Genomic DNA, 11268 nt, shown 5'->3' on the forward strand with positions numbered 1-11268 from the left:
ATTCTCGTCACACGTCGTATCTGCCCCTCGGAAATGACAAAGCTTGCCTCATAACTTGTTCCTATTTTAGATGGCATAAATGTCAGAGGGGTAAATCCTTATATAACTACAGCCACGAAGCACACAGGACAGAATATCAAGACTCAGGTTTGACCTTGTTTACCTGCCTCAGAACGATAATCCAATCAATCAGATTTGATGGCAGCTGTGCTTCAGGCATTAAACAGACAGTGATGTGTTCCTCTTATAACGCTGTCACGGCCACGAGAGTCAAAGTCATGTGCTTGTTCGGCTTTTTTTTTATTTTGCCAATTACGTTTTGAAGGAAAACATCACTGCTGCCTGGATTATGTTCTCTGGTACAGGAGGGCCCTACGTTACATACATGCACACAAGGTGCAGGACCTTTGTCACCTTTGACACTCTCAAGTCTCAACATTACCTGTTGTTACCGTAACACATTTGCTCTCGGTTGAGATTTGATGCAGCCAACTCAACAAAAATAACATTTATTTAAATCCCAACACTTCAAACCTCCAAGCAAACTGTTTTGGGGATTTTGGGGTACTGACTTACAAAATCAACAGAGGAAGCCAGAGAGTTCATTGTTGTTTGCTTTGCTGCCACATGCCTTTGGTGCCGAGGTGTGTATCAATTAGATGTTCATGCGTGTGTTAACATAATGGTGCTATTTAAAAACGTGTCACGCGGACCACCGATCCTAACAGGATAACTGAGACCCTGGAGAGGAGATTTATTGAAAGTATGAAAAAAATGTCTTTGTCTTTGTGCTCAGGATGCTTATTGTTAACGGGACAAAAAGATTCAACCATTAATACTTAATGAGGAGCACCCGTCCATTCTTCCACTGTGTCATCCTGTCAGGGTGTCACGAGCTTTGCTTTAATTATCACCTAATGAAGGACCTGTTGTCACCTGCAGAGATCCTTTCACACTCAAAGAAAGGCTCCGTGTCCTTTTATACTGCTGCACTCTGTAAATACAGAGCGGCTTTTCATCACCTGAGGAGCCATTAGGGCGTTTGCATTAACAGCCTGATAACGTGCCACTTTCTATCGATGCAGCAGATGAAAATGTCATCAGCAGTTTCGTGTTAGTGTGCAAAGAATATCCAAGATGGGGAAAATGTTCTGAAAAGGAGAGTTCAAAGTCACATTTATCCAGCGAGATGTTTGCCTCTTCACAGCGTTGGCAGGAGAACCTGCAGCAGTAGCCAAAAGCTGTGTTTTATTATGAATGAGTGGTGGTGTGTCTCCGCGCGCTGCTGTTTTAATTGACACAGGACCGAGCAGCTTTGATGCATGAGGCTCCTCATTACCGCTCTCTCTTCCCCCTCCTCACACCTCCCTCGTTCGGAGCGACGGAGGCTGGAGGGAGAGCTCGTCAGCCATGTGACGGGGGAACAGCAGAGACAGCAGAGAGGAGGGCTGAGGACGTCACCAAATCAAACGCCCCTTCATTCTCCCAGACTGGGGGAAACCCCTTGAAAACTGACATCAGACGAGAGAGTTTCTACACAGATGAAATGATTCTTATTTAGATATGTGAATCAGTAGATAACATTAGCAAGCACTGTAGCATTAAGGGGTGTTCAAGGTCAAACAAGTCACTCGTTGACTGAATTTTATGTGCGCTGCATAAAGATAGGAAAAGAAAGGTCGACCTCTCTGTCTATAGCCTCCTCATCAAGTCTGTAATTGTTGTGCATATGTAGGAAATGTGGTATTAACACTAATACCATCAATGCATCTATGTGGAAATGATCTATTTCCCATTTCCCAATGCAAATCAACTTGTTTTAAGGAGTTGTAAAGTTTATTTTTTTCTTCTTTCTGATACAACCTACTGCCTAGAAAATCTAGAAACAGGATGGTTTCTATTCGAGAGACCATTTAAAAGTCGAACAGAAACGTCTCGATTAGATGGAGATTTGTTGCTGTTTCAACATAACAATGCTCATATGCTCTGCAGAGATAATCCATGTGTGACCATATTTAATACAGTTTACTCTCTTGAAGTACTCGGGCTCTCTACCTGCACTGTGAGCTCATCAGTCAAAGTCTTCACTAAATGTATGTCTTCTTGTCTCAGGTTGTCCGACGGCGTGGGATGAGATTCGCTGCTGGCATCGTGCTGAGGTGGGACAGGTGGTCAGCGTCTCGTGTGCCAATGTCTCCCAGCTGTTTGCTAATAACCAAGGTAAATCCCTTCAGCTCACCTTTGACACGCCTGAGTAACATTTTGAGGCACAGCCACCTCGAGGCCTGGTGCCCTCCAAAGAAATGAGAATGATTTTTGTTGCACTCTGATTTTATTTTTTGGGCAGCAGAGATGCTTGCATTAGCCCAGTTTGAGGCAGTGTGGAGAAATGATTAATAATCCTGCCAACAGTCATGCTGATCTTTTTATCCTCCTGCTTGAGCCTGGGCTGTATTTCCTCCATTGATGTTGTCAGTCAATACTCTGTCTTAGGGCCATGTCGACTTTGTGAAGAGTGTGATTTCTCAGTTGATTTTTCAGAAGCCAAAAAAAACAGGCAGATTTAACTTTTACAGCATAATGAACTTCAGTTCATCCATCTTTCAGTTCACAAAGTGACCAGATTATATTTAGATATCTCTCAGGACCAGCGTTGTGCTTTCACTCGGTGGTTTATGGAGACTAGATCTTTTTCCACGCCGATCACGCGGACTCGTCTCCTGTGTCTGAACTTGGCTGCAGAGAGCGCTGCTGTCCTGACTGTTTACACGACCCCCACCTCCTCCAGAGCCCTGTCCCATCCAGCTGGCTGCTCTAAAGAAAACAAAATGCACTCACAATCTTTCATGCATCATCAAATGGCTGACAGACACATCCAGATGCAACTGAGATGCCGTGTTTGTGGATGAACGATGGCAGAAAAATCTGCGTGTTGTCACAAACAGACCGAGGCGGGCAGTAAAATCTTAATTCATCTAGTCAAGTGTAGAATTATAATGATATAAAATGTTTTGGTCGATGTGATCTGTATGATGAAACCTTGTTTGGAGGCCAAACATTTAATGAAAGACATCTTTTATTGAGTGATAAGGTCAGTCTGGGATCTAGGTGGGATGATAAACTACTACTGAGGAATGATGGACTGATCTGACACAGGATGGATGACGGTGGCTGCATCAGAGAATGTCTCTATATGTATTTAATACAGGAGAGTTTTGTATTTAGTTTGAAGTTTGACAATCACTAGAAACTTGTTACTACCAAACTTAAGGGATCCTTCAAAATGTTACTTGTTTATGTCTTTAAAAAAAAAGAATATTGGCTGATATATAACGTCATCAGATTTTCAACAGTCAAATATTGCAACGTGTCTCCGTACGTCACGTTTACACTTATTTGCACCAGCGAATACCGTTTGAAGGAAACAAAATGCTGACTGGATGACGTTTTCTCTTACATAATGAAGAAATGTTGTTAATTAATGTATCTGACAAATCGCTAAAATGTTGACACTCAGCGAATCAGTAAAATGTTCACTGACAACATATTTCATTTGATTTCCACCAAGATATCATACCTGCTAGTGACCACAGCATTATCAGAAATGTTATGGTTATGTTCAGACACTGCCGGTTGACGGTAAGGAAAGATCGTTGTCTTGGTTAATACCGAAAAAGTCAGCAGTGACTTGAGACACAACGCGTTTATTATCATTTAACTGAAACCACGATCTTTCCCTAACCTTAATTCAAGTCATTCGATAGACTATAGGCCGTTCTGTAAAAAGGGCCAGCAGCGGCAGGGCGCATGTACAGTATGTGGGATGCTGGCTGTAGAAATGATGCGCCTGATAGATTTCCAATAGCAGGGAGAATGAAAGAAGAAGAAAAAGAGACACGGCAGCTCCTGAGTGAAAGTGAAGCGTATACTTTGTGTCGAGGGATCAGGAGGCAGAAGTTGCTGTTGATGACCTCATAACTTGGAGTTAGTGGGTTCCTGGACCCCACTGGATTTCCTCCTCCACAGACACCCAGATAAGTCAAGCGCTGTAGCTGTGCGGTTAGATGCGGCCTATCCAACGGGAGGCTGCATGCGGAGAAAATAATGAATTGGAAAATCAAAGAGTTCACTGCAAGAGCCAAGAGCATGAGGAAGGAATTGGCGCTGCTTGTTAAGCACGGCGGTGTGAGCACTAGGGCCCTCCCCGGAGCCTCGGCCTTCAACCTCCATTCACATCCAACCATTCACCCGCCGACGCTGCAGGCCTGCAGGCTCCACACAGCACGTTGTACTGAGGCTAATGCAGCTGGATATCGCTAAAACCACCCACGATTCAAACCCCCACACTCTCCTCGGCTCTGCTGAGGAGCCGGACAGGCATATTCCCTTCATGAAATCTCTTATTTCACTCTCAACTCTTTATCCTCCCTCTTGTAAACACGGATTCACACAGAAAACCTGGCGACCTTGAGTGCGTCATGACCTTCGTGGAGTGAGCTCCGTCATTCTGACTTCAGGCCATGGTGGGGGAACATGGCCGCAACTGTGCTTCATTTAAATTCATCGTTTACAGTCTTCACCTGACGGGACTACAGTCACTGTTACCATCTCATACAGGCCGTCGCTGTGATTAACAGTTAACATCAGTCATAAAGAGTCAATAACCCTGTAACACTAAAACATCTACTTCCTTACAAAGTATAGATTATATATTCACAGTTTAAATACACACTGTGCTTTAACATGTACACATCGTCCATCAGTGTCAAATATAAACATGTATACAATCATACACTGTGCATAACCACCCACTTCATGTATAGAAAGTAATCTATTACATTAATCATTTTCACTATTTGTATTTGTTTAGAATTTACAGAAACATTTGACTAGTAAATAGACCTTGTTGGTTTTTATACTATATATTTTTGTAAAGCGTCTTTGAGTCGATAAAATGCTGCAATAGACAAAGTAAAGCTGTTTGTTGTGTAGCGTGCACGTGTGTCATTAACAGGCAGATGGAGTTTTAGTCCAGCCCATTTAATCCTAATGAAGAGCAGTGGTGTTATTTCACTTCTGAGAAACTACCAGAGCGCCTGTGCTCATGTGTATCCATGTGTTTATAGCTGCGATGGGATATAGAGCGATGAGAGTGTTTCTGTTCTTATTACTCATCAGTGTCCCAGTAAAACTAATAGGCTTCATCAGGAAAGCTGCATGTTCATGAATCTAAACAACAAAAGGCAACAAATTGAACATTAATCAGCCATCATGCTGTGTTCACATGAAGAACAGACGTCTTTTGTCTTAATGGCTGCTGTCTCTTGTTGGTTAGACATTAAACGTGACTCTTCACCCTAAATATACACATATATATATGTATATATACAGTATATGTGATCGTTGGACGTCTCATTCCAAAACCACAAGCATTAATCTGCTGCTACAACGGCCTGCACTCTTCTGGTTCCAGTCTTTCCACCAGATTTTTAAATGTGACTGCAGAGATTTGCTCCCACTCAGCCACAAGAGCATCAGTGAGGTCCAACACTATCAGGTCTCGCTGACAGTCGGCGTCCCGGGTCGTCCCAGGCTCAGGCTCAGGCAGGCCCAGTTCTTCCACATCAAACCATGGAACAAAGCCTGCTCAAGTTCCCTGCTTTCTGGTTGTTGGTGTCTCTTCTGTCTTTGCCACTGAGACGTTTGTGTGTTCTTTTAGGTTACATCTACAGGAACTGCACTGAGCACGGATGGTCCGAGCTCTACCCCTCCTACGAGGAGGCCTGCGAGTTCACAGAGTACGAAGAGACGGAACCAGAGGTAGATGTTTTAGCCCATTATTTCTGTGTAGTTTTCTCGTTCGGCCTGAATTAATGTCCGAGGAAACAAACTACACCATCACAAGTCTACTCACTGTGATTATTCTGCTTTCTTTGTATCGTCTCATGTTTTCTTCAGGAAACTTCTTGTGTAAATATGTTGAAGAGGCCAAAGCATGTTTTTATCACTTCCATCATCACTACTGGTGGATATCTGAGGACTCGTCAGATGTATTGTTCTTCTGTAGACCGGCTAACACACACATTTTTCCAGGAGATGCCCTCTATTCTCTCTAAGAGACTTTAATTACTAGCCTTTCACCAACAGCCCATAATTTTGCATATTATGACTGGTTATGGCTAAATGACAGATGTTATTTCAAGCAGGCTGTGAAATAGATGATAGACAGTTCTCTCCTTCTCTGAGACATGACGTGAAGCCTTCAAGACTGGAAAATTACAGCATTGGTCATTTGCTAAGAGGCTAAAATGTCTTATATTTATTTTTCCCTGAAAAGTGACCCTCTTGCTGTCGAGCAAATATTGACTCTCCTCTCTAAGTAGCCAAGGAGGAAGTAGTTTGATGGACGTGCCTGTTCATACAGAGAAGCTTTGCTCAAGAGAAACACTACAGATCACCTGTCAAACCGTAAAGCGCAAGGTTTACGGTTTCACACAGGTTAAAGCAATTTCTTTTTACAAATGCCAACATTTACTGCCTCCACAAAATGCTTTGATGGTACATTGTCTTTAATTATCTCATCGCATTAGTTAACGCTTAAGGATGAGTGTGAAGAGTTTGAGTGAGCAGTTAATAGTTGATACGTAAACGCTAACATGGGTTTATTTCTTTGATTCTTTTTTGTCTTTTCTTGCATTTCAGACAACATACTTCTCCAACTTCAAACAGGTGTACACTGCTGGCTACGCTACCTCCCTCATCTCTCTCATATCAGCTATTTTTGTCTTCACTGTGTTCAGGTAACGGCAACGGTTTAGCTCACGTTTACGCTCCGGTGACAGTGCCCTCTAGTGGCCTGCAGACACAAATGTCACTCTAGAAGGCATGGACAGATGACGTATTTGGTTGTTTCATTTGGAGGGCTTGTTATTTCTCCCCCAAAAGGTACTCGCTAAACTAAACTAAACTAAACTAAACTAAACTAAACACGATTTCCTATCAGGGGTTAAAATCTGAAAAAAAACCCAAACCCTCCTTTAAAGACATGAAATCGCTCAGGAAAGTTTCTCTCTGCTCTACAGGAAGTTTCACTGCACCAGGAACTACATCCACATCAACCTGTTCTTCTCCTTCATCCTGAGAGCGAGCGCCGTCTTCATTAAAGATGGCGTTCTCTTTTCTGATGAAAACCTAGACCACTGCTTCATGTCTACTGTGAGTCTGAAACCCAACCACAGCTTTATTAGTGTGTCTGTATTTACCAGTGAAGGGGTGTGTGTGTGTGTGTGTGGGGGGGGGGGGGTTAACCTGCATTTTGTTTTCTGGACACGAACCTCACAACCTCAGAAGAGATTATTATCGCAGAGAGCAGGAAGGAGTGGGATTGAAATGCTGGGAGTGACTGAGCGGAGCCTGTGAGAGCATCAATGACAAGTGTCTCCCTTCCTGTCTTTCTGCTGATGAGGCAGCCCTGAGTGAAGGTAAGGGTCCCTCTTGTGTGGCTTCGAGGGACCAGCATCAGCACATCACCGTGACTCACTCGGATGAAAAAGCCCTCGTGCTCTCTCTGACCCAAGAACTGAATCGTGACAGGAAGGAAAACGAGTTGTGATGAACGGATGAGGCGATGGTGTTGGAAAAGGCAGAAAGCCCTCTTTTACATATATTATATTTTAACTTTTGCATTATTTATGTCTTGTCTTAGATTCTCTTTTCCTCATTTCTCATTTACTTGTGTGATTTTCTTTTGTGCATATTGTTTGAGACGACCGCTTCACTGTAAATGTTGAGCATATTACGAATAAAGCACTTAACTTCTGCATGGATCATCAACCTGTGGGGGGTTCGTTTTGCATGACGTGTAACTTTAGCCTCCTTTAGCATTATATCATGCACAGACATCATGTGCATCTTTAAGACCCTCTCATTTTAAAGTGAACCAGCTAGAAAGAATTTCAGGCTTTAATATGAAAAGGGAGAAAATGTACCCCTGAATATCCTCAAAGCCTTTTCTCTTGAGACAAATCCAACTCACTCGAGAATTTCCGCCTTCATATAAATAACCTGCCATTACCTTCTTTGCCCTCAAACGTATTATCATTACAAACCTCCCTGAGGCCCATAAATGGACGTGAGAGGCCATTATCATTACGACCACTCTGATAAATGACACCCACAGACTGATCTGATGCTTGTGGCTTTTGTTGTTTTCGTCCCGCAGACATCCTGTAAATCAGCCGTGGCCTTCTTCCAGTTCAGTATCCTGGCCAACTACTTCTGGCTGCTGGTGGAGGGCATGTACCTGCAGACGCTGCTTGCTCTCACCTTTGTCTTCCAGAAGAAATACTTCTGGTGGTACATACTCATCGGCTGGGGTGGGTGCCCTGCTGATCGTGATCCTTCAGTTTCACCTGTCTCTGTTTGCCTTCGTTTTCTGTCTTCCTCTCTCTGTCTCTTGTTAGAGCTCCGCTTTGACTCCTTCCTAATGATCGGGTCACTCTGTTTGTGCCTCTCAGGTCTCCCAACAACAATCATAACGGCGTGGATCCTCACTCGAAACTTCTACGATAACAGGGGGTGAGCTCTGCAGTAGAATATCAGAGAAAATGTCACCTTTCAATGAGGCGCACTCAGGTGTCCTCCCAATAAGACCCACTGACATTCATTCATGTATCCAACCACCACAGAACCTGGTATGTGGGACATGATGCCTTCACGGGGGCATCAAAAACACTATTGGGGACTTTATGTGGTTGTTAAATACATCGTGGTGATTGTACGATGTGATTGTGGATGACGTCGTTTTACAGAATACTCAGCAGGGATGAATAAAAGTTTAAAATAAATAAAAGATGAAGACCTTCCCATGAGTTGTCGTGTGTTTCGTGATGAGATGTACAATATTGTACTTCTGTGACTGCCTTGTTTATCTCATTACCGTCTGTTGTGTGTCTCAGGTGCTGGGATGACACAGATGTGTCCTTCATCTGGTGGATCATAAAAGCTCCAATAACCGCATCACTACTGGTGAGTCCAGAGCAGTTTCAGTGGGAGCTATTGTGGAATTATAAGAGTCCTCAATCTTGGATACGGCCTGTGTTGGGAACACCGGCTACTGTAGACCTGCGGTTCACATTAGATGCAACAACAACAAGTCAAGGAAAGTTGATTCATTTCCTGCTTGCAGGGAAACTTGGCCAGTGCTCAGATGGTCGACGAGCTTTATCACAAACAGCTAATCAGCTAATCAGCAAACGCCCTTGTTTCCCTGATGCGGTGATTTTGTTTTGTTTGTGTGAGTGAGAGGTTGAAACAGGCGTTCTGCCCCCATATAACTTTTATTTTTTTAAGTCAAAAGCAACTGGACCTATTGCGTCAATCCTGAAGACATCTGAGCAGCTCTATTGGAAGAGACACCCAGGCACTGATCGGTGCAACTAAGGAAGCAGTTGTAGCACAAATACTGTGGTCTTTTTTCTTGACAGCTCTTCACTTGTTTCATGTAGGTGAACTTCATCATCTTCATCAATGTGATCCGTATTCTGGTCCAGAAGCTGAGATCTCCCGGTGTCGGTGGCAACGATACGAGTCACTTCAAGTGAGAAGAGATTAAATATCCTTCCACACGATGACATGTACAAACACACATGACCTGCAGACACACTGTGCATGTCGTCTTCATGGGTCTTTTTTTTACAACCTGTGCAGGAGGCTGGCCAAATCCACTTTGCTTCTCATCCCTCTGTTTGGAATGCACTACATGGTGTTTGCCTTCCTGCCAGAAAACACAGGAGCAGAGGGCCGAATCTTCATAGAGCTCGGTGTGGGGTCCTTTCAGGTAAAACACTCAACACAGGCACAAATTAAAGTGAGGAGATTAAGATAAAACAGCTCTCGTAATCCAAAACGCGTATGTTAAATATCTAAAATACACATTTTCCATGGAAACATCGTGACCCAGTGTCAGACAAGTTTGCTCAGGATGCAAACTGTACTTTTTAATGTTTTTCTGCTCTGAAGGGATTCGTTGTGGCCCTCCTCTACTGTTTCCTGAATGGCGAGGTAAGTAAATACTATAAAACATTTGCTGGCTCATTATTATATAATTAATATGATTATATTAGTCATCTTAAATCATTATTACTGTGCAATATAGTTGAATTCTAGTTAATATTTGTTGACAGAGGATGTTGTAAGATTCTGGATTGATTTCCTGACTTTGTAGAAATATTGTGCTCTAAAAATCTGACAAGACTTTAAACTTTCTTGAGATCACCTTTATTTTCTGATGGAAAATAAATACATTTTTATTTTCTGAAAAAGAGAAATATTGATTGAATGTCTCACTGTAATAAATGATGTCCGGTGGCATTCTGACAGGTTGGAAATCAGGAAGTATCTGTAGTTAATGGACAGAAACTACTAATATGTCTACCTGATGTACCACGTTGTGTAGTTTTATTCCTGAGTTTGTTCATATGAGGATGTTGGCGTGAGTGTGTGTGTGTGTGTGTGTGTGTGTGTGCGTGTGTGTGTGCGTGTGTGTGTGTGCGCGTGTGTGTGTGTGTGTGTGTGTGTGTGTGTGTGTGTGTGTGTGTGTGTGTGTGTGTGTGTGTGTGCGTGTGTGTGTTCAGGTGCAGGCAGAGCTGAAGAAGAGGTTTTGGAAGTGGCAGACTCAGAGTTACCTGAGCTACAGTAAACGACGGCGTACGTTGTTCACTGAAAGCAGCACGGTCACTCAGATATCCGTCCTGGACAAGTCCAGCCCCAAAGACCAGCCGGCCTCAGAGACACACGCCCTCGCGCCCAGCAGCGTCTCCACTGTCTGAGGAACAGTCGTCGGCGCTGGTCTTCCCGTCCTGTGTTGCAACACCTGCAGTGTGACTGCTGAATGTTTAAAGAACCTCTTAACTTTGTACGAATCGTTTGCAGAATCCCACGTGTTCAAGTGTTAACTTCAGTCAAACTTTTTGTATTCAGAATATCCCACACATCTTTCACATTAAACTTTCCCCCATGATATCAATTATTTAGTATTGGCAGGCAGAGAGGTCACAGCTTCTATTGCCTTTTGTGTTAATCATAGATTTAGCTTTGGGGGCCTTCCTCCTCCACATCTTACTCACAACCACCAAATCATTTCTCCCCTTTTACAAAAGCACCAATATCACAACAAGTACACAGTGAATGTGGCTTCAAATCATTTTCCTTCTATACATATATATATGTTCATATTTACCATATAAGAGGTAAGAATTCTGATTAGTT

At 43.1% G+C, this 11268-nt stretch overlaps 1 protein-coding gene across 1 annotated transcript in view; it reads left to right on the forward strand.

The window, feature by feature from the left end:
* The window catches only part of ghrhrb (growth hormone releasing hormone receptor b), a 23735-nt gene extending 12906 nt beyond the window's left edge, over nucleotides 1-10829 (forward strand). Inside the window, exons 3-13 of the mRNA XM_070908862.1 lie at nucleotides 2113-2220; nucleotides 5720-5820; nucleotides 6703-6800; nucleotides 7083-7215; nucleotides 8222-8375; nucleotides 8517-8577; nucleotides 8958-9027; nucleotides 9507-9598; nucleotides 9709-9838; nucleotides 10021-10062; nucleotides 10635-10829. Of these exons, the coding sequence (XP_070764963.1) occupies nucleotides 2113-2220; nucleotides 5720-5820; nucleotides 6703-6800; nucleotides 7083-7215; nucleotides 8222-8375; nucleotides 8517-8577; nucleotides 8958-9027; nucleotides 9507-9598; nucleotides 9709-9838; nucleotides 10021-10062; nucleotides 10635-10829 (1184 nt within the window). The remainder of the gene's footprint in view (nucleotides 1-2112; nucleotides 2221-5719; nucleotides 5821-6702; nucleotides 6801-7082; nucleotides 7216-8221; nucleotides 8376-8516; nucleotides 8578-8957; nucleotides 9028-9506; nucleotides 9599-9708; nucleotides 9839-10020; nucleotides 10063-10634) is intronic.
* Nucleotides 10830-11268: the final 439 nt, after the last annotated feature.

Source organism: Enoplosus armatus, chromosome 7 (assembly GCF_043641665.1).
Source record: "Enoplosus armatus isolate fEnoArm2 chromosome 7, fEnoArm2.hap1, whole genome shotgun sequence".
Taxonomy (NCBI): domain Eukaryota; kingdom Metazoa; phylum Chordata; class Actinopteri; order Centrarchiformes; family Enoplosidae; genus Enoplosus; species Enoplosus armatus.